The sequence below is a fragment of the Triticum aestivum genome, chromosome 2B, assembly GCF_018294505.1.
Source record: "Triticum aestivum cultivar Chinese Spring chromosome 2B, IWGSC CS RefSeq v2.1, whole genome shotgun sequence".
Lineage (NCBI taxonomy): Eukaryota > Viridiplantae > Streptophyta > Magnoliopsida > Poales > Poaceae > Triticum > Triticum aestivum.
Window position 1 is genome coordinate 627,918,450 of NC_057798.1, and position 23,435 is coordinate 627,941,884.

A 23,435-nucleotide genomic window follows, 5' to 3' on the forward strand; every position below is an offset into this window, starting at 1 on the left:
CAGCAGGGGTGTCGCCGGAGTTGGTGAAGAGCGGCGGCGAAGCTCGTCGGAGCAGAGGAGGAAGACGGCGGCGTCGTGGGCGTTGCGGTGGCTCCGGTCTCTAATGGGTTGCAGCAGTCGAAGCAGCGGACGAAGGCGGCCCTTGGAGACACAGTGGGGCGGCGAGGTGGGCACGGTGGCCGTGGCTAGGCCGGAGCCATGGCGGTGGTGGCGCTCAGATGTAAAGGGGAAGGAGAGACAGCGAGGTGGATCTGAGGGGAAGGGAGGCGCAGGGACCGAGAGGGCGAGCGGGGCGAGTAGGAGAGGGGATCAAGGAGGCGGGGTGTGGCGATCTTATCCCCTCCCGGCGTCCGTGCCGGCGAGGCGGTCGGGCGGGGACGCGCCCCTGTTCCGACCCTGGTCGGGGGAACAGGGAAGGGGAGAGAGCGACCGGGGGAACGGGTTGGGTCAGCCGGTTGGGCCAGGTGAGCCGGCCTGGCTGTGAGCTGGGCCATCTGGTCCAGGGGGGTTCTTTTCCTTTTGTTCTTTTTCTTTTTTTCTGTTTTATATCACTTAAAAATATTTAGGCACTTTCTAAAAACATGTCTTCTCCACAACAATTGCCAGTTCAATATTTGGCACCCACCGAACATTTTCATTTTGATGTTTGAAAACTTCTTTTTTTTGTCATATTTTGAATTTGATTTTTGGACCGGTTTTGAACTAACGCGAGATTAGCAACAGTAACAAAGGTGACATGGCATCATTAGCAGAGTTTCACTGTAGCTTGATTATCCGGGCGTCACATATGTTCCCCAATATTTTATTCATGAGAAGTCTATCTAGTTTTTTTCCTTCAATGTTCTGATTCGGTGTTTCCTCGTGAATATGCTCAGGAGCTTTAAGTTTATCATTCCTCATTCTTTTTCTTCTCTAGTGGACTAAATTCAAGATTTCGGTGCTGATATTATCCCTTTCCTTGTTTCAAATGCTTTCTCATGCCGGTGCACCTCTTAATCATTCACCTCTCGCTATTTGTTTGTTCCGAAGTGCTGAAGATATCTCAAAAGATTCTTGTTTCCAATCTTAATCCGTTCAACCTATTTCGAGGTTGTTATCTCATTCAAGCCATTTAATTCAACCGGTGCAATCTCTCTTTCAAGCAATCTTTTTCAACGGTGTTTCTTTTGAGGGGCCTCTAACCCACAGGTCATTTCCCAGGATCATACCTGACTCTTCTAATTTTTCGGAGTTATTTCTCAAATTCTTTTCAAAAGTGTGACGTGAGAATGGATTCCATCAGTCATATGCCTTCTTCAAGATCGCTTTCAAATTCTTTTCATCGTTTGTTCAATCTTTAATTCTTCATTCCGGAGTGCCTCAACAATTCATGATGGTTCTCGTCGTCATTCTCAGCTTTGAAGACTGAAGAAGAGTTTCTCTTAAATCTTGTCTATTTCCTTGAAAATGTGCATTGCACGTGCATGCTTACTAGTTACAACTAACGGGTAAATGAGCCACTTTTTTAGCGCAAGGCAAACGTTGTCATAGGGACATGACTAGTGAGTAAAATGTAGAATTTGCTCTTGCCAAAAGTATTGGCGTACACGTGACCAGGCCACAATATGAAAAGAATTAAAAGATGCCACATGGGACCAGGCTCACGTGGACTCTGGTTCTTCTGCTACTTATAACGGCACGTGTTGCACACGTCGACCATTATTAAAGTGGAAATGCTCATCTGTTTGGTGGTTGCCTTGTCCACCTCTCGGGCGCTGGTCTGAACGAAGGAGACGTAAACGTAGATGGTTTAGTGCCTCCTATGATCCCGATCAAGCCGCCTTGCAGCAGAACAAGTCGAGAGCAAAAAGAAAGCAGCCAAGTTGTACTCTGCAAACTAGGTACGAGTAGTATGATCCGCCGGCTGCTCCTGCTGCTCTGCCAGCTCGCCCTCGCCGCCGCAGCCTCCAGCTCCAAGGTGGTGACCAGCCTCCCCGGGTTCCAGGGGCGCCTCCCCTTCCACCTCGAGACCGGGTACCCATTTTCTCACTCTGTTCTTTCCTCAAGTTCTTCTACGCACCCAGGCGGTAGGAGGTGCCGATGTGCGGGATGTCCTTGTCTCCATGGTCGACTCCATTGGTTATAACCTGCTGCTGCTTAATCACAAGGTACGTGGAGGTGGACGAGGACAACGGCACCGAGCTGTTCTACTACTTCGTCGAGTCGGAGGCCCGCGGCGAGAATGACCCTTTCCTCCTCTGGCTCACCGGCGGCGACCACTGCTCCGTACTCAGCGGCCTCGCATTCGAGATCGGTACATTTTGTGTTCTCAGGCCATTATTCTCTAGTAAGTCATATCATACTGAGATGCATACACATGTCAACCGCAACTGCAGGTCCATTCAACTTCGTCGTAGAGCCTTACAATGGCACCATACCGAGCCTGGAAATCAATCCCAACTCATGGACCAAGGTCGTCGATCGGTCATGTTTTGCAATCTGCAGCTAGCCAATTAGCCGTACTGCAATTTCACGCTCAATTCTGTATTTACCATTTCAGGTGGCGCATATCCTCTTCGTTGATTCGCCGGCCGGGGCAGGATTTTCCTTTTCCAGACAACCCAAAGGCTACCATGTTGGGGAAGTGTCTACCTCACTGCAGCTCCATGAGTTCCTCATCAAGGTGCTACTCCCTCCGTTCCAAAATAGATGGGTAGTACAAAGTTGGGTTATTTATTTTAGAACGGAGGAAGTACCTAACTGCTTAGATTTGATTTGTTGGGACGTGTTGATTGGCTGCATCCTCCTTACTTTCTGATCCACGTGACCTTGTCCAGTGGATCAGGGACCATCCCAAGTTTCTGTCGAGTCCTCTCTACATCGGGGGAGACTCCTATGCTGGAAAAATTGTACCCTTCATCGCGCAAAAGATTTCCGAAGGTACGGACACTTGCTGTATATTTCCACGTATCCTACATCGAGCATGCGTTTATAGTTGACTGAATTTGCTGATTTCGCCACAAGGTAAACGTGGTAAGCCATCTCAAAATGAAAAAAAATATATTATTAACTGAGTTAAACTCTATCTTCATGTTTTTTCTACGGACGGCGTCATCGTTATGCTTTCACCCCTACAGGTAATAAAGTTGGAAGGAGACCCCTTCTTAATCTCAAGGTACCTACTGTAACCCTCACAATTCTACACAAAAGACTATGGAGTAATACATGTGGCTGAAAACTTGTTTTTATATCGTGAAACACACATCACAAATGTGTACGCGAAGGTGATACGTGGTTATCGGTTTTGCTATTCATTATTTATTATTATTTCTATAGTGAGTTTAGGATGGATCACCACTTATGTCACATGATTTAATCATTATTGTGTGTGTTTTATGGGGCGTCGTTATAGTATAGGCCAATCTGGATATTGCAACCACCCGAGGCCCCATGTGTCAGGGTCATTAGCTTATATCATGGATCCGGTCCAAGTCACCAACACAAGCACATCCCAACGATCTATCCTCTTATGGGTCCAAACCAAGCACAGGTAACACATGTGCATCCTTACAAGTACGTCGACATAAAGAAAACAAGTAAGAGGATGGTGTCTTCAGTGTCAGTGTCGCTGCCATCGATGGGGATGTTGTTGCGCTTGTTTCCAAGAGTTTTTTTATTTTATTTTCAAGTTGTGTCTTCTTTTTATCTCTCCTGTGCTTTGTGTGTGTCTTCAATGAAACGAGTAAGTGAGAAACTTAGACCACAACAAGAGGGAAATAGTTTCTCGAAGAGACGGCATTCTAAATGCAGTATGTGGCAATGAAAGGGAGCAATAATTCGACATGCGTGTTTGTTGATGACAACACATGTACTAGCACCGACTACCAGCTATGCCACATAATAGTGTCTTCGGTGTAGCAAGTAGCAACATCATTAGAGGAATGACAAAGAAAAATATCATTTGAATATGTGTTGTGATGTGTAGTTTTAATTGTCTTGTTGCATAGAAGCGAAATAGTTCATAATTTGGGTACTCTCACTCGGAAAGCTATTGTATTTTGAATTTTAACTCACAAGATACGCAACAGAAAATAGTTGGTGTCTCTTCCTGTGCGGAAAAGAACACACGTTTGTCCTTGTGTGGCCACAACCTACGGGTAAACTTTGACGGGGAGGTACAAATTTGGCGCATTAACATAAACAATGTTGAATTTGGATTTTTACTTTTTGTGACATTGTAAATACATATATATTATATCTACATCGTACATAATCTTTAGATATTTTGATAATGTCTAAAGAATTTATAAATTCGTCGGTGCACCGGATGTGTTCTGCTTCCTGGGTCGTCCTTTCTTCATGAGATTCCGCATTCTCCCGGATCATTAAAGGATAAAGGACGTCGACTAGCTAGGGTGGGGGTGCTTGAATAGGAGATTGCAAGTTTTAATCATTATTTTTATTTTAGGGAATTGCATATATAAATAATACATAAATGACTACCTGAGACAGCCTATATGACATGGCAACTGGCAAAAAACCCAACAAGATAGAAAAATGGTCACCACTAAGCAAGTAACGGAATAAAGTCATAAAAATGACCAAAAGGGCTCATAGTCAATGTTGATTAAAACATACGTTATAGTCCTTGGAGTAACGGAATAAAGCCATACGCTTGGCACACTGAGTCAAGAACGACTAGAAAGTTCCAGCCTACTTCTAGTTAAGCTTCGGCCACAATGTACGAGCTCAACCGCCAAGGGTGGGTCTTGACGCGATCTCCGATCTTTACAAATTTTCAGTGCAAATCCAGATCTTTGATGCTAACAGTGGAGTCTACTTGTTTGGGATTGCTCCGCTTCATCGAAATTAGTTTCAGTCCATGAAATTCACTTTGGGGCAGTTTCATAGAGGAGTTGTAGCACTATCAAATAGAGTGTTTGGCTTCCGCCTAGCTCCAGCTTCAGAAATGGTCAATTTGGTTGAAAGGATCTATTTGATTGGATGATGGGGGAGAAACGAAGGGGTATCCACTTACTGGTGGCAGTGATGGGTAATTTTCCCACAACTCCAGCTTCTAGAGTTTTTTGAAGCATCACCTGAAGAGCTTCACAAAAAACTGGGAGTTGTACCCGAGATTCTAGTTTTTTTGCGGAACGGCATATCATGGAGCTACCCCATTTGGCTTGTATTTTCTGGAGCGGAGCTGAATTTTAAGGAGCAAAGCAGTCCCAAACAAGCTTAAATGCCTCGGAGTCCCAAAACGCCTAAGCTGTAGGTATGGAAAATGAGCGGAAACAGATGAACCAAGTATGCATTTCTTTCTTTATTTGTTAGCGAAAGTAAAACACAGATGAAAATCTTGTAAACAATATGAAACTACATTGCCAAAAAAGAATACAAAGCGAACCAGTTGTGGATACCTATACGAGAGTGAAAGGTTACCGAAACTTAAAAACCCCGACAACCATATAGAAAAATACACCTAAAATAACAAAATTATTCAAATGCGCACCAGGGAGCATGCCTAGAGGATGTGAGTGGAAGATGTGTAGTCGGGGGAGACAAGGATCACAAGACTACTGGAATGAATGGGGGATATTTTTTGTGTGGATAGGAATAGGTGGTTTCCAACTTGTATATGTGCTGGGATGAAATGGCCTATGCCGGTAAGTGGAAATTTCTCCACATATGTTTACGAAAATTCCCTTTTATTGAAGTTTCACCCGAAAACGCTATTCTATTTCTATTCCATTATAAATATCCATTCTGCTTCTATTATGTAAATTCCATTTCCAACTATGTATGTATGCTCTGTTTTTTTTCTTTCATGAATAGACAATAAAAATTCTGCCTAGTTTTCATCTCTAGAAAGAAGCATGTAAACCCACACATTAGGTCTGTTCATGAAACTTAGATAGTAAAAAAATGCAAATTACAAATATTGTAATCATTGCATTGCTATCTATGTTCATATATATCAATATCTCTACTACTATAGTGTAGCAGTTTTAAATTTGGATTTACCACTTCCCTCTTGGTGTCCCGCCAAAACGTTGTCAAAGCAATTGGAGCCGTTCATTTCTCACAATACACTGACATCTACCACTCATAATCATCAGCGGTACGAATCCAACAGCTAGCATGCGTGGGATTCGCCTCTCCTGCTGTCAGTAGCAGGTCTGCCTCAAGCACCGAACCAGTTGTGCAAACAACCTAGAAGCTAAGCGACTTTCACTTGAAAAAAGGGAGCTAGGCAATTTTCTAGAAACTTATCGGTCTTCCGAAGGGATTCTGGCCGGTCCCAATGAATGGATTCTTTTTAAAACAAGTACAATAAGGTAACATAAGTAAACTAAAGATTGAAATATTATATTTTTATTTAGTTGGGGGAGAGAGAAAAGAAACGAGTTATAAGTTAGTAGCCAGCTGAGCACGAATCCCAAGACACTTTGTGAGACTGTAAGATGGGCCAACTTTTTATAAAAATAGTACATATTTAAAATTTACTATTGCACATGCCGGCTATTAGGTTGGCTTTATATGACATGATAGCTCTTTACAGCCAAGCGTTGGTTGTATTATTAACCATGCTCTTAACTTGACAGAGCCTGCCATAAAAAAGGGGCTATGGCACAACTCTCTAGGATATTTTGCGGGCAATTGATTTAGGTAGCAGTACCAACTACCATTCACAGTACCAAGTATCATTTGCAGAACTCATCACACTTTATTAGAGCAACTCCAACGGGCCGACCCAAACGGACGGCGCTTTTGTCTGTTTTTTGTCCGTTTGAGTCAGCCGCCCGCCCGTCGTCTGCCCTTTTTTTGATTTGGGTCGGCAGCGCATCCAACGTGCCGACCATTTCATAACCGCGCGCGCTTTAGATCATGCTAGCGGCCATGCCAGCGCACGGGGGAAATTTGGCCTAGCGCGCGCTGGCTTTGGCGCTCCAGAGCGTGGGAAATGTTCGCGCGCGTATTTTGGCGCGCCACGGCTGGCGCTCGTTATAAAGGTGGCGCTCCCTCCACACTCAGTCCGCCACCGCCGCCCACTCGTCTTGCCCCCTCTCACTTGCCTCGCCGCCTGTGCGCCACCATGTCGATGCGCATCCTCGACGCTTCGGATTTCCGCGGAGTCCGCGAGCACCCCTCCGTCGCCTTCTCCGCCGAGATCTTGTTTGGCGAGAAACGGCTCATATCCTTGGTGAAAGGATCGAGATGGACCTAGAGGGGGGGTGAATAGGTACAATTACAAATTTTAATTATTACTAAGCAATTTTAGGCAATAATGCGGAAAATGAAAGTGAGCCTAACAATTGCAAGTATGATACTAATGAACTAAGCAAGATAATCAAGTGGCACAAATATATGAGTAAGTAAGTACAAGATGAGATAAGTAAGTGCTAAGAGACAAGTAACCACAAGTAGAGAGTTAGGGTTAGGAATAACCGCAACTCCGAGAGACGAGGATGTAAGCCGATGTTCACTTCCTTGGAGGGAAGCTACGTCACCGTTTAAAGAGGTGGATGTTACCACGAAGGCACACCAACGCCACGAAGGCTCACCCTATTCTCTCCTTGAGACAACACCACAAAGGCGTTTCTCAACCACTAGTGATAGACCTTGGGGTGGTCTCCAAACCCTCACAAACTTTTCCGAGGGTAATCACAAAGGTCGATTCCTCTCCGGATGACTCCTACCGCCTAGGAGTCTCCAACCTCCAAGAGTAACAAGAACGATGGGGAAATGCTCAAAACTTGCTCAAGTCACGAATTCCTTTGGTGCAAAGAAGGGGAAGAAGTGGATCTATCACTTGATTGGAGAACTTCACTCAAAATGCTCCTAGAACACTTGGAATCTAGGATTTAGTATGGATGAATGAGAGAGAGAGAGTGAGGAGTGTTCTTTTGAGGCTCAAAGTGAATGGTCAACCCTATCCCGTGGAAGGGAAGGGAGTATATATAGGTGGTGAGAAAAAGTGACCGTTTGGGGTACAGGATGGCCGGACGTCCGGAGAACGTCGGACGTCCGGAGGCCCAAATGGGTCCGGACGTCCGACAGTCATCGGACGACCGGCCGCTGTGAAAAGTGTGACCCACAATCCAGTGTACAGGATACGGACGTCCGAGCTGGGCCGGACATCCGTAAGAATGCTTCTGATGTGAAAGTGTCGGACGTCCGGAGGGTTCCGGACATCCGTAAAAATGTTTCTGTTGTGGAAGTGTCGGACGTCCGGAAGTGTCCGGACGTCCGGGCAATCAGGAAGGACCGAACGTCCGTAGAACACCGGACGTCCGAAGGTAAGGTAGCAACTTTGAGCAAGTTTTTCACAGATCCATCGATCCCCTCTTAATAGTGCGGGATCCCTATACTCAAGAACAAACCATAAATGAAGTCAACATCTTGTATCTCCATTCTTGAGTTATATGCTTTTGTCCCTAGTCATGATCCCTGCACACGGTCTTTGGAACATAATCCTGAGATATACTTGATAAACATGATTAGTCCCGAGCATATGTGTTGTCATCAACATCAAAATATGATTAAGGGCATGATTGCACTTTCAATCTCCCCCTTTTTGGTAGTTGATGACAACTCATATGCATACTCATAATAGTAATCGGAAGTATTTGTTGTGGAGCTCAATAACCATAATAAGAATAAGTAGCGAGCGAGCTCCCCCTCAAAGTGATACCACAGATACTACTAAAAACAAAAATGAATGAGGGCCCCCCCTCAAACTGATGCCACAATAGTTGGATCACTTCATATAGATTCACCAAATCTCAGATTCAACAAACCCATAACCAACAAACTCGTATCATAGTTCAACAACTCATAACATGGTTCAACAACTCATAACATAGTTCAACAAACTACTCCTTAACATAGGTTCGATTACATAATGAGCTAGAGTAATGCATATGGAGCCTACTCCCCCTTTGGCATCAAGTATCCAAAAAAACTAGGGGGAATGACATGATAGTATTAAAGATCATCCTCATCATCATCATCATGAACACCACTGCCACCAGCCTCGTCGAAGAAATCAGCCCACTCAGGACCGGAGGGAAAACCAAAATCAGAAGGGGGAGCTGCAGGAAGACGCTCATCGTCACTCACATCATATACGCCTGAGTCTCTCAGACGAGCCTTCAGAGCGTTCTTGGAAGTGACCATGCGGGTGACCACATCGTTGTGCTGGAAGCTAGCAAGGCGAATCTCATGCCATAGAAAGTGTGGAACATTTATCTTCCCTTTAGGAGATGTGTAGAGGCGATGCATAAGATCAATGTAGTAGCTGCTGCAGGAGCCCTTGTCACCCATCTTGGGATAAATGGTGTGGATGACACACTGATAAATGATGTTGAATGGAAAATGCCAAATGGAGACTTGATTTACACCCTTTTGTTTTTCAGTACTAGACAAAGATGATATGGGTCTAAGGAGATCCGCACAAACTGCAATGCCTTTGGGCTTATGGTTGGGGTCATTGGTGTGGATTTTGAACCCAGTGTCGGGAAATCCAAGTGCGGTGACAAACTCAGCATAAGATGTTGTGAGTGCAGTGTCGGAGGTCATCCATGTGACAGTGTTATCAGGAGCAAAGTAACATGTGGCATAAAACTGATGGATGGCAGCGTGGTTAAAATCGTGTTGAAAGGCGAATGGAGCAGCTAGGTTTGACGACTCAATGAGCTCAATGGCTCCCGGATATTTCTCCGGATGAGTGCGAATGTGCTCAAGATCAATGCAAACATGAAGTGACAAGCATTTATGGATGACAATCGTGGTGAAGATGTCAGCTTGAACATTTGTGCGAAAACGACTATCCTGAGAATCCCTAACAACAGTAAATTGATCTACATCACGACGCAATTTGAGATAAGAAGATTTGGGGACCTCATTGAAGCGCTTAACATGACGGCCTAGTGATGGTGGAGGCTCAATGGAGATGTGACGGGCATCACCGTGGGGTTGCACCAGAGGAGGAGGAGGTTGAAATGTTGGACGACGAGTGCCGGGCTTGGGGGCAGCGACGCGGACGCCAACCATCGGGGACGGATCCACCTCTTCAAGCTCATCCTCAAAATCGGACCCCTCCAAAGAGGAATGACTGGACGAGCTGGGAGAACGAGCAGCACGTTTCCGACGGGCGGGCGGGGAGAGAAGCTCCGAGCAGAACGGCCGGCCGGCACGTGGCAGATCCGCGGCGGGGAGAAACCCCGGCGAGGGGTACGGCGGCGGGCGGCTGCGGGGAGAGGACGCACAACAGGAGCGGCGGCGGCGAACCGAATGGAGAGGATGGGGTTGGTTGACCAAAACCCTACGGCGCAGTATATATAGACCCCAGTAAAAACGTACGGACGTCCGGAGCCTACGGACGACCGGAGTCATATATGCGTCCGGACGTCCGGGAACGGACGGACGACCGGAGTCAGGACCATCAGCAAAGAGAGGATAACAGAGATGATTTTACGGACGTCCGACGGCGTCGGACGACCGGGCAATATTGTAACAGAACGGTTTTTACGGACGTCCGGAGTCTTCCGGACGTCCGGAGCTTCATTTGCTAGGCCAACTTAAGTGAACTAGAGTGGATTTTACGGACGTCCGGCGAGGACGGACGACCGGTCGAAGGTAATCAGAGCAGAATATACGGACGTCCGGATGCTTACGGACGTCAGGCAGTGAAATACCACACGGACGTCCGGAACCTACGGACGTCCGACGCCAGAAGTTTGGACAGGAGGGTTGATCATGATGATGAGAAAAGGCATTTTCTCACAGTAAACCTTATCTATTTTAGTAACTCAGATCCTATCTTACTCAATCATAGCCATAGACTACAAGTGGTGGCTAATGCCACCATGTCTGAGTAGACATGACATGACACAGAAAGACTTGAACTTTAAGTGCATAGTCACTACTCCATCATGTTAAAGCACCATAGGTCTAGACCCATGGATACTTTGAGAGTGTTGGTTCTTTTTATGCATTGAGTAGGGCGAGAACATTCATGAATTGAATGTCTCCCCCTAAGTATATGCCTACATCATGACAAGACATTAGATTCATGCATGACTGGGTACTAGATTTCACATAATGTTGTCAAGCTCCAAGAAACCAAGTTTACGCCTAAGTCGACAGAACCTTGCTTCATCTAGAGGTTTGGTGAAGATATCTGCTAGTTGAAAATCTATACCAATGTGATCAATGTGAATATCACCCTTTTCAACATGATCTCTCAAGAAATGATACCTAATATCAATGTGTTTGGTGCGGAGATGATCTTTGGGGTTCTCAGCAATATTGATGGCACTTTCATTATCACACAGAAGAGGCACATTTCTATAGGTGATACCGTAATCCTTCAAAGTTTGCCTCATCCATAACAACTGAGTTGCACAACTAGCAGCAGCAATGTATTCAGCTTCTGCTGTAGAGAGAGCAATACAATTTTGTTTCTTCGAGGACCAACTCACCAAGGATCGTCCAAGAAACTGACATGCACCGGATGTGGACTTACGATCCACTTTGTCTCCAGCCCAATCCGCATCCGTGTACCCAATGAGATCAAACTTAGCATCCTTGGGGTACCAGAGACCCAACTTTGGGGTGTGAACAAGGTATCTAAGAATATGCTTAACCGCCTTATGATGACTTTCCTTAGGGAAAGCTTGAAATCTAGCACACATGCATACACTGAACATGATGTCTAGTCTAGATGCACAAAGATAAAGCAATGAACCAATCATAGAGCGGTAAGTAGATGGGTCGAAAGGAGTACCATTTGTGTCTTAAGTGAGAGTGATTTTGGTTGGCATGGGTGTCTTGCATGGACTAGCGTCAGACATACCAAACTTTACTAGAATATCCTTGAGGTACTTTGCTTGAGATACGAAAATTCCTTCTTGAAATTGTTGAATTTGAAATCTGAGAAAGAACTTCAAATCCGTATTGAGTGACATTTCAAAATTCTTGGTCATTGAATCCGCAAACTTCTTGCACAAATGAATGTTAGGAGAACCAAAAATAATGTCATCTACATAGATTTGGCATAGAATCAAATCACCCTTGTCCCTCTTAGTAAAAAGAGTGGGATCGATCACCCCTCTCACAAAACCATCATCAAGTAAAAACTTCTTCAAATGATCATACCAAGCACGAGGTGCTTGTTTGAGGCCATACAAAGCCTTATGAAGTTTATACACATAGTCTTTCTGAAAGGGGTCAACGAACCCGGGTGGTTGTGACACATATACTTCTTCTTGTAGAGGACCGTTAAGGAAAGCACTCTTCACATCCATTTGATGTAATGTAAAACCATTGAAAGCGGCATAAGCAAGTAAAATGCGAATGGATTCAAGACGGGCAACGGGGGCAAAGGTCTCACCAAAGTCCAAACCTTCAACTTATGAGTACCCTTGTGCCACTAACCTTGCCTTGTTTCGGATGATGACACCATTTTCATCTTGCTTGTTCTTGAAAATCCATTTTGTTCCAATGACATTGTGCTCGGTGGACGGCCTCTTTACTAGTGACCATACTTGGTTGCGTTCAAAACTGTTCAACTCTTCTTGCATAGCAACAAGCCAATCGCTGTCCATCAATGCCTCTTGTACCTTGAGTGGTTCAATACTATACACAAACGAGAAGTGAGCACAAAAGTTTGTCAAATGTTTACGAGTGACTCTACCTTCCGAGATGCCGGTGAGGATTTTGTCAACATCAACATCACCGGCTACTCGAGGCATGATGGAGGTGAGGGTTTCACGAGGTTCAACTTCATGTCCATCATCCACATCTTCAACATATGGATCATTCACGTGTGGAGGAAGATCTTCTTGTTCATGTTGCATTTGTTGAGGTTCGTCATCCATGATTGGACTTTCTTGTTCTTGCTCTTGATGATGATCTTGTTCTTGATGGTTATCATTTAGTGAGACTTGATCAACCTCATCAACTTGAGCTAAGGATATAGGTTGAACAATAGGAACTTGTGTTGGTATGGATGTTGAAGTAGTTTGATGATGCGTGAGACCTCCATCTTCTTCTTCATCATCATGAGGTTCTTGTTCCATAGGAAGAAGTGCACCAACACCCATGTTCAAAATGTCTTGAGAAGAATCTTCTTCACCTACATCACTTAGATCAACTTGCTCCCCATGGGAGCCATTAAATTCATCAAACACCACGTCACAAGTTTCTACAACACATCCATTGGATTTGTTGTAGACTCTATAGGCGTCAGAGTTTGATCCATAACCAACAAATATACCCTCAATAGTTTTGGATTGAAATTTTTCTAACCATTCTCTTTTGTTGAGAATGAAACATTTGCACCCAAATACACGGAAGTACTTGACATTTGGCTTGTTACCAGTTAGAAGCTCATATGGAGTCTTTTCCAATATAGTGTGGAGGAAGAGTCGGTTTGATGCATGGCATGCGGTATTAACAGCTTCAGCCCAAAAACTATGTGGTGACTTGTATTCATCCAACATGGACCTTGCCAATTCCACAAGTGTACGGTTCTTCCGTTCGGCTACACCATTTTGCTGAGGAGTGTATGGAGATGAGTATTGATGCTCAATCCCTTCATCACTAAGAAATTCTTCCAAGGTATAGTTCTTGAACTCAGACCCATTGTCACTCCTTATTGCTTGGATTTCTCTGTCAAACTTGCGTTGAGCTTGCTTGGCAAAATCGATGAAGGTGATCTTCGTTTCGTCCTTGGACTTGAGGAAGAACACCCATGTATATCTTGAGTAATCATCAACAATGACAAGCCCATACTTTTTCCCACCAAGACTATCCCATGAAGGAGGCCCAAAAAGATCCACATGAAGGAGCTCCAGGGGCCTTGAAGTAGATACTATGTTCTTGGGTGGGTGCTTTGATTGATGTTGTTTCCCGGCTATGCATGCACTACACACACGATCTTTCTCAAAAGAGACATTGGTTAGTCCAAGGATGTGATTTCACTTTAAGAGATCTTGAAGATTTCTCATGCCGACATGGGCTAGCCGGCGATGCCATAGCCACCCCTTGTCAGCCTTGGCCATTAGACAAGTTGCATGGAATGTGCTCTCTTTCGAGAAATCAACCGTGTAAAGGTTGCCATCCAACTCTCCAACAAAGGCCACTTCGAGAGTATCTCTCTTAAAGACTTTCACATCCGTTAGTCCAAAGAGTGTATCATAACCAACAGAAGCCAATTGGCGAACAGAAAGCAAGTGATATTTAAGGGATTGGACAAGCATAACATTTGCAAGAGACATGTCATTGGTGATAGCCACCTTACCCAACCCGAGTACCTGTCCTTTTGAACCTCCACCAAACATAATGCTCATGAATGGTTGAATAGCTTCCATGAAATCGTAGAGCAATTTGCTATCTCCGGTCATATGATTTGTACATCCACTACCAATCACCCATTTCACACCACCGGAGAAGCTTACCTACACACAATTAGGACTTGGTTAGAGGCACCCATTTTGCAATGGGACCTCTCAAGTTAGTTACAAGGGTCTTAGGGACCCAAATAGCATAGAAGCGGAATGCATTTCGAGGACCAACAAATTTTGCAAAGACTTCTCCATCCTTAGACTTCCGAAGTACATAGGAAGGAGGCATGAACTCTTTAGGCTTGTTGAGAGTGGGCATGCCCCTTGTGGCCTTTCCACTCACAACCTTACCTTTCTCCTTGTGCTCTTCTCTTACAAAAGTTTCATTTAGAGGAGTTGTGCACTTTTGGGAGGACGTCTTCTTCTTACTTGTGCTAGGGTCAAACCCAAGTCCCTCTTTGGCAAACACCTCATTGTGTTGACTCAAAATCTCATCAAGATTCTTTTGCCCTTGAGCACATGTCATGAGACCTTTCTCAATTTGAGCCTTGAGAAAACGATTTTCCTCAAGAATAGATGCTAGATCACTACTAGAGTTAGTAGCACAAGCATCAACATTTATAATAGGAGAAGAGTAAGCCTTGGCTAAAGTTTCAAGATAAGTAAGTTTGAGCGTCTCAAAACTCTTTCTAAGAACGGTGAGCTCTCCTTCCTTAGTCTTGAGGGACACGGATAGAAGCTCACAATCCTTAGATAGAGAAGCATGAGACTTCACAAGCTTGCTTTTATCATTCATTAACTCGTCACAAGAGTCAATAGCCTTTTTCAAGGAGGCAAGATCATTAGTGTGAACATCAATGTTTGCACCAATTTTTAAGCATAGTTCATCATTTCGTGCTTCCTCATATTGGACTTTCCGCTCAAGGATTTCACACTTTTCCTTTTCCTCGGTGACGAGGGTTTCGAGTTCCTTAATGGTGATGGTGTGCTTACTCACCATCTCCATAAGCATACGAAACATAGTGAGTTTCTTTCCTTTGAGGGAGCACATGAACTTATTAAGTTTAGCAATCATAGGATCATCTAGATCATCATCCTCATAGCTATCCTCCGCATCAAGGTACTCATCACTAGGAGTAGAAGGTGTGAAAAGAGGAGGATTTTATCGTGGAGTTACCTTGACCTTGTCAGAAGAGCTTTGGTCCTCTCCTTCTTCAACCATGGCCTTTGCCATTAGGCACTTGTGAGCGTTGCCCTTGTAATCTTTCATGTAGTTGTAGGTGACCACGTCACCACTCTTGTTTACTAACCTCAACGTGTTTTGAGAGTCTTGAGCAACTCCGGCAACACCACTAACATCATCTGGATCAGATTCTTCTTGAGCAACCATTGCCATTCCATCTCTCTTCTTGAGCTTGGAGTTCAAAGGATTTGGCAACTTCTTCTTGGGAAAGGTCTTGGGAAACCTTGGTTTATCTTCTCTCTTCTCATAAGGGCACTCGTTGGAGAAGTGACTGGTTTCTTCACAGTTGTAGCATTTTCTCACTTTCTTCTTTTGAAATCTTCCCTTGAATTTTCCGGCGCTAAACTTCTTGACAAAAAGAGCCATGTCTTCATACGAAGGGCCCTCGTCGGAGTCAATCTCATTACCATCTTCATCCTCATCATCTTCTTCTTCTTCTTCACTTTTCTCATCTTCACATACTTGCTTGGCCATCAATGCAAGATTGATTTTTGATGATGGGGAACCATGCATGGCAAGATGTTTTGTGGCATTGGCCTTTGATTCTTCAAATAGTTGGAAGGTGGATATGATGTCATCTGTAGTCATTTCCTTGAAGGTATGGTGTTGTCTTATGGCCCACACCATTTGATGATGATATGGAGCAAGAGCATGAAGCAACTTATCCACAAGAAACCTCTTAGTCATATTGAATCCATCTTGAGTCTTGTCACACTCACATGACTCAATATCCGCAGTGAGAGTCATGAGACGCTCAAGGAGTTGATTGGGGGTTTCACCTTTTTCCATACAAAATTTTTGCAATTGCCCTTTGGCAATTTCATATTGAGCACTCCGGAGGGTAGAAGTGCCAGTCCTGGATCGTATAATACTTTCCCATAGTTCCTTGGCACTTTTGATGTGTATGAACGGTCTCCTTTGCTTTTCATCCATACCTCTCCTTATACACATGATTTCTGTGTCATTGAGGTTCTTGTCATATATTTCTCTTGGTGTGGGGTTCTTTGGATCAAGCACATGATAGCCATACTCTATAATCTCCAGCATCTCATCGTTTCCATGTCGAAGATGATCCTGCATAGCAACTTTCCACAATGCAAAATCGGCAGTAGCAGTAAGTAAAGGAGGTTTTCCTTGAGGGTTATATCTTGGTTTCTCAACCTGAGGTCTTGCGTAAAGCCAAGGAACACTGGTGTGTTCATTGCTAGGAGGTTGTTGACCAAGTGATGAAGTAGGCACAGTTGGGCTCGGACTCACACCACTTGAGTGTGGTGCAAGCACCGCGGACAACGTGGCTAATCTCAGTTGGACCAAGGCCTCAAGAGAAACATCATGCTCCTCTTTTTGCTTAGCAAGGGCCCGTTCTAGATCCTGAGACGTAAAGGACTTGACTTCAGAAGAAGCCTCGCCTTTATCCTTAGGATCTACAACCAGGGGAGTCCCATCTGGGTTCATCTCGCTCTAGAGAGGTTAAGCCACAAGAATAGAGCACGAGGCTCTGATACCAATTGAAAGGATCGAGATGGACCTAGAGGGGGGGTGAATAGGTACAATTACAAATTTTAATTATTACTAAGCAATTTTAGGCAATAATGCGGAAAATGAAAGTGAGCCTAACAATTGCAAGTATGATACTAATGAACTAAGCAAGATAATCAAGTGGCACAAATATATGAGTAAGTAAGTACAAGATGAGATAAGTAAGTGCTAAGAGACAAGTAACCACAAGTAGAGAGTTAGGGTTAGGAATAACCGCAACTCCGAGAGACGAGGATGTAAGCCGATGTTCACTTCCTTGGAGGGAAGCTACGTCACCGTTTAGAGAGGTGGATGTTACCACGAAGGCACACCAACGCCACGAAGGCTCACCCTATTCTCTCCTTGAGACAACACCACGAAGGCGTTTCTCAACCACTAGTGGTAGACCTTGGGGTGGTCTCCAAACCCTCACAAACTTTTCCGAGGGTAATCACAAAGGTCGATTCCTCTCCGGATGACTCCTACCGCCTAGGAGTCTCCAACCTCCAAGAGTAACAAGAACGATGGGGAAATGCTCAAACCTTGCTCAAGTCACGAATTCCTTTGGTGCAAAGAAGGGGAAGAAGTGGATCTATCACTTGATTGGAGAACTTCACTCAAAATGCTCCTAGAACACTTGGAATCTAGGATTTAGTATGGATGAATGAGAGAGAGAGAGTGAGGAGTGTTCTTTTGAGGCTCAAAGTGAATGGTCAACCCTATCCCGTGGAAGGGAAGGGAGTATATATAGGTGGTGAGAAAAAGTGACCGTTTGGGGTACAGGATGGCCGGACGTCCGGAGAACATCGGACGTCCGGAGGCCCAAATGGGTCCGGACGTCCGACAGTCATCGGACGACCGGCCGCTGTGAAAAGTGTGACCCACAATCCAGTGTACAGGATACGGACATCCGAGCTGGGCCGGACATCCGTAAGAATGCTTCTGATGTGAAAGTGTCGGACGTCCGGAGGGTTCCGGACATCCGTAAAAATGTTTCTGTTGTGGAAGTGTCGGACTTCCGGAAGTGTCCGGACGTCCGGGCAATCAGGAAGGACCGGACGTCCGTAGAACACCGGACGTCCGAAGGTAAGGTAGCAACTTTGAGCAAGTTTTTCACAGATCCATCGATCCCCTCTTAATAGTGCGGGATCCCTATACTCAAGAACAAACCATAAATGAAGTCAACATCTTGTATCTCCATTCTTGAGTTATATGCTTTTGTCCCTAGTCATGATCCATGCACACGGTCTTTGGAACATAATCCTGAGATATACTTGATAAACATGATTAGTCCCGAGCATATGTGTTGTCATCAACATCAAAATATGATTAAGGGCATGATTGCACTTTCACTTGGCACCTTCGACACCGCTGAGCAGGCGACCCGCGCGTACGACGCGGCGGCGTGCCGCCTCCGGCGGCCGAGACGGGAGATGAATTTTTCTGACGTGTCAAGCCAGCGGGCGTAGGATCTGGCGCCTCTCCCGTGGCTTTTCACCGACGAGGATCGTCGCGTCCACCGGAGGCGGATGCGTCGCCTCGCCCTCGTCGAGATGGACGTGCAAGCCTTGATGGTGTGGCGCGAACAATTCCCGCAGGACATCGTTGACGAACGTCAGTTCTATAAGCAGAGGAGGACGGAGAGGAAGGCCAGGAGGACGGAGCGAGCCGCCTATCAGGAGGGCAAGCGTGCGCGAAAGCTGACCGCTCAAATGAGACTGAGGCTGCGAGAAACATCGGGTGGGACTTCGCGGACGAGCATGCTGATGACGCCTATATTCAGACGTCGGAGGAGGACATTACCGAGTCAGAATCAGAAAGCGACGAGTAGTTGATCTTTTCTTTTATCTGTGTACGCAAGAACTATCTATGTATCTTTTTTATCGGAAAAAATGGCCGGCGGCGTCGGCCACGAAGCCGGCGATGGAGGTTGTGCACGCGCGGGGAGGAGAGAGGCCGCGCGCGCGTACGTCTTGTGTCCGTGCTGACGCAAACCCGGCTCAAAAATGGGCTGGGAATGGGTCGGCGGGCGGACGAAAGCGGACGAGCGTCCGTTTGGGTCGGCGCATTGGGCCGTCTTTTCTGTCCACGCGGACCCAAACGGATGCGGGCGGACGAAATGGGTCGCCCCATTGGAGTTGCTCTTATGCCATCACAATTAAAGATTTGTTCAAGGCATATATTTCTTGATGGAGTAGGAACATTTAATGTAGTCTGAAGGTATTCAAATTGTCTAATATGTATTTATTCCCCCAAAAATGAAAATACTTCATATTGGTATGTAAAAGGGTAAAATACATACATGGTCCTAAAATTATATATTTAAGGTCCGGTTGGGTCCTGTAACTATAAAAATGCACATCTAGATCATAAAAAGCAGAGAAGTGGTCACTGGAGGTCCTACCTTGGTCTGATTTGTCCATGTGGCAGGTTCATCAGATATATTTTGCAAAAACTACACATTGCATGTATTCCTAATGAAATGTCTCTGCGCACTCATACTGGTGTGCAACATTCAATGGGGTGCAATACTGTACTCGCGCGAACGAACCAGAGACAGAGGATGAATTAAATTGTCAGGGAAATTGGACCATAGAATTTGAATTTCTCAAATTTGCAATGCTGCCTTAGGGGTGTTTGATTGAACTTAATTTTGCCTTTTGCACTTTGGCTTATTAGCCGAAAAGCACCTATTTATGGGCTTACAAGCCCAACCAGACACCGACTTAGGGTGTGTTTATTTGGGCTCTTTTTACCAGCTTCTACAGCTTCTGGGCCCAAAGAGCTGGAGCCCAATCAAATAGGCCGTTTCAGTACCAGCTCCATGCATCCCTTCCGTGGAGCGCTTCGAAAAAATCGAGCAGAAGCCGCAGCTGGGAAATCGGGCTTTTGCTCGTCGCAGCCGGCTTCAAACTTTCAAAGTAAGCAATGACCGGTTTACCCTCCCGCAAAAGCACATACTACGGCACAAATGCCCTTACCGGTTCGGCCTGTTCCCATCGATCCGAGCAGTTTTCCTCCCCTCTCTCTATTTGTGGTGTCTCCGAACAAAGCCGCCGCCACGGAGACCGCGACTCCCTCCCGACGCCAACCCCGCTGGCCGCCGCCAAACTCACTGGCTACCGCCACGGAGACTGCGACTCCCTCCCGCCGCTGCCCCTGTGGCCTGGAACCTCGCGACTTCCTTCCTCCCGCTGCCTCGAGTCCCTCGCCAACGGCGCCGCCGTGACGAGTTTCCTCGGCAATCACGGTCGCCGCCACGAGATTCCTCTCTCTCCTCTGTGCCGAATCGAGCCAAGGTGGTTGGATCGATGGTGGTCCATCCGGGGTCAACGCCGGGCACGCACAGCCGCTGGGCGTGTCTGTTCTTGCTGACAGCCCCCGGGCGTTCCTGTGCTTGCCGACGACGCACGCCATCCCGATGCAGGCTCCACCTGGTCCTTCCCGGGTCAACGTCGGTGTGCGTTAATGCGTGCGTGATCCGTGTGTGTGTGTGTCCAATGTCCATGCGCCAGCTGCTCCTTGTCTTAAATACACTGTCTATACTATCAAACTAGTGTGATTCAATTCAAATATGTGAAAATTGGCCGCCTGCGACAAAAATAGCTATTAATCAGGTTATTTATATGTTTGAAACATTACAATCAGCACTAAGTCTAATCAACGGACATTTTGGTCATTTAATTCAGCATGTTTCAGCAACAGCTGCAACTGCTACAGCATAACTACCAAACGACCACACCTCAACTCCAACGTTCCAGCCATAGCTAGCAGCTACAGCCGCTCCTTCCAGCCGGAGCAGCTGCAGCCCAAAGAAACACCCTTAGACTTCTAGACATAATGAGTAGTTTTAAGATAAGTCGTATGAACTGAAAATGATGAATTATTAGGGTGTCATCTTTATATGTTATCGTTCAAAGCACGTGTAACTTACTAGTATTAGATTAAGGTACATAACGTTTTAACGGGTAAAGGTAAAATATGCTAGAAAACTCAACAAAAAGTATTCATCCTTTAATTTGCTATGCCATCTTTTAATTAATTAAGCATGCACGACGGATCTTCATAACTATGCCTAAGAGGATGACGGTCAATGGCGTACATATCCCATTTTAGACGATATAGAACTTTAAAATTATATGGCTAACCTAAACATATCTATCTTTTTGCAGTTTAAATAGGCACACCATCTTAATCAGCTATAGTTTGTTCTGCAAAAAAATATCTCTACTCAGCAACCCGTGCCTCCAATATTTTCGTAGCATGTGTAGAGGACACACAGTTATATGCTTATCTTTTTTTTTTGAATCATTGCTTTATCTTTTTCTTAGCAGTATGAACCTGGTAGTGTGTGAGTGTGGTGTTAATATATCTGATGCCATGTTTATGTTCATTTCGTCACCAACAGGGCTATCTATTAGGTAACCCGGCAACAGGTGAAAGGATCGACGAAAGCTCCAAAGTGCCTTTTGCTCACGGATTTGGTATAATATCAGATCAATTATATGAGGTAATTAACCTCGCCTGTATCCATTATTCCCTTCCATCTGCTCATACAACCATATATGACAGAACTGTTCTTATACAAATAGTATAAATTTCTTTCATACAGACAATATTGGGGCATTGTCAAGGACAAGACTACAAGAATCCTACAAACGTGCTGTGTGCTAAAGCTCTGGGTACTTTCCATAGTGTAAGAACACGCCAGCCAGGATAACTTTTACTCCGTAAATATGAAGTATATGGCCGATCACTGAAGGTTACAGCGGCTCCAAATAATCCAATTGCAGCTCCTCTCCGAAGTTATGTTGCCCCATATTTTGTGGGACAAATGCGTTTATTCATCTGCTGGACCGCACGCGGAGACGGACGACTCGGCTGGTGCTGGCAGGAAGATCTTAAGCGAGGAAGCAGCTGGAATCAAAATGAGGAAACGGCTGAAACATCCGCCAGTCCGTCCTCCACTTGACTGTATTGTAAGTCAGCATCATGCGTGTGCCTCTAGTACCCTGCCCTGTATGTGTTCCCCGTTCAGTGGACTGACCCGATCATCCATGCTCGATGGATCAGAACTACGCCCACTACCTGTCGTATTTCTGGGCGAACGACGAGCGCACCCGGGACGCCCTCGGCGTCAAGGACGGCACCGTGGACGAGTGGGTGAGGTGCCAAGATGGCGGCGTCCCCTACACCAGGGACATCGCGAGCAGCATCAAGTATCACCGCAACGTCACGGCCAACGGCTACCGCGCGCTTGTATACAGGTCCTCACATTTTTGCCCTGTTACTACTGCATACAGCTTAAAGATCGAGTGCCATTCTGATGGGATTTTGTTTGGTGTCCATGGCAGCGGCGACCACGATTCGGTGGTGCCACACCTCGGGACGCAGGCGTGGGTGAGATCGCTCGACTTCCCGATCGTTGACGAGTGGAGGGCGTGGCATCTCCATGGCCAGTCTGCCGGGTTCGTCGCCGCCATCTCCTTATCATTGCGTTGCATGCTCTGTTTATTTCAGTCGCTATCAGTGATTTCTTCGCTTGATTTCTTTTTCACGGGTTTGCAGATTCACCGTAAGTTACTCCAACAACATGACATTCGCGACCGTAAAGGTAAGCAAATTACTTATTGCTCCACCTTCTCTGCCTGTGTTGGTGGGGGGCACAGTTTATTAGAAAACCGCTTCTAAATTGCTGCTCTGGATTTGGTTTTCAGGGAGCTGGTCACACGGCCCCTGAGTATGAGCCTGAGAAGTGCTTCGCCATGTTCAGCCGTTGGATCCTGAATCAACCACTCTAATCTATTGTATTTTTTTTTTGCGGGCTCTAATCTATTGTATTTTGTATTGTGAAAAGGAATACCATGTACATGTAGAACCTTGTGCATGTAGTTCCCATTGAACAAACATGCACATCCAGGATGTGTTGATGCAAGATGTGAGTTTGTGACTTTGCGTGCGACTCATCTCGCTTGTGTGAGGGTTGAATATCTGATTCTTTTTGTGAGAGGCTGGTTTCTTGAGGTTTTGGCAAGAGATATACGGTCCCAGTCATGTATATGGTAATGTTGAGTCGTTTGATAAAGCATGTAGCTGGCATTTTGAACCGTATAGACTGTTGTCTTCTACAACTCATTCTGATTTTTTAACAGTATCTTTAGCAGTAGCTTTGATATCACTAATTTTTATTTTCATTATTGCCTTCCTTTGATTTTATACTTCTACTTTAGGCATATCATTTTCTTGCACAGCATTGGTGTTTGAGAAACTGCCCCCAAATCCTCTCGCAAAATATTGACAAAACATTCTCCATCCAACAAAAATAGTATTCCCCATTTTGT

At 45.4% G+C, this 23,435-nt stretch overlaps 1 protein-coding gene across 2 annotated transcripts; it reads left to right on the forward strand.

Moving 5' to 3' along the window:
- The first annotated feature begins 1,756 nt into the window (after positions 1 to 1,756).
- LOC123046387 (serine carboxypeptidase-like 7) lies at positions 1,757 to 23,207 on the forward strand. 2 transcript variants are annotated; one of them, XM_044469746.1, is made up of 13 exons: positions 1,757 to 2,013; positions 2,148 to 2,293; positions 2,376 to 2,452; positions 2,540 to 2,662; positions 2,817 to 2,919; positions 3,117 to 3,154; positions 21,503 to 21,604; positions 21,707 to 21,790; positions 21,888 to 22,073; positions 22,168 to 22,361; positions 22,449 to 22,562; positions 22,663 to 22,708; positions 22,812 to 23,207. In XM_044469746.1, exons 1-13 carry the CDS (start codon positions 1,802 to 1,804, stop codon positions 22,893 to 22,895), a joined length of 1,509 nt encoding a protein of 502 aa, XP_044325681.1. In that variant the 5' UTR covers positions 1,757 to 1,801; the 3' UTR covers positions 22,896 to 23,207. The 2 variants fall into 2 exon arrangements, with proteins under 2 accessions (XP_044325681.1, XP_044325680.1); XM_044469745.1 differs by having other exon boundaries at positions 22,168 to 22,562.
- The last annotated feature ends 228 nt before the right edge of the window (positions 23,208 to 23,435 follow it).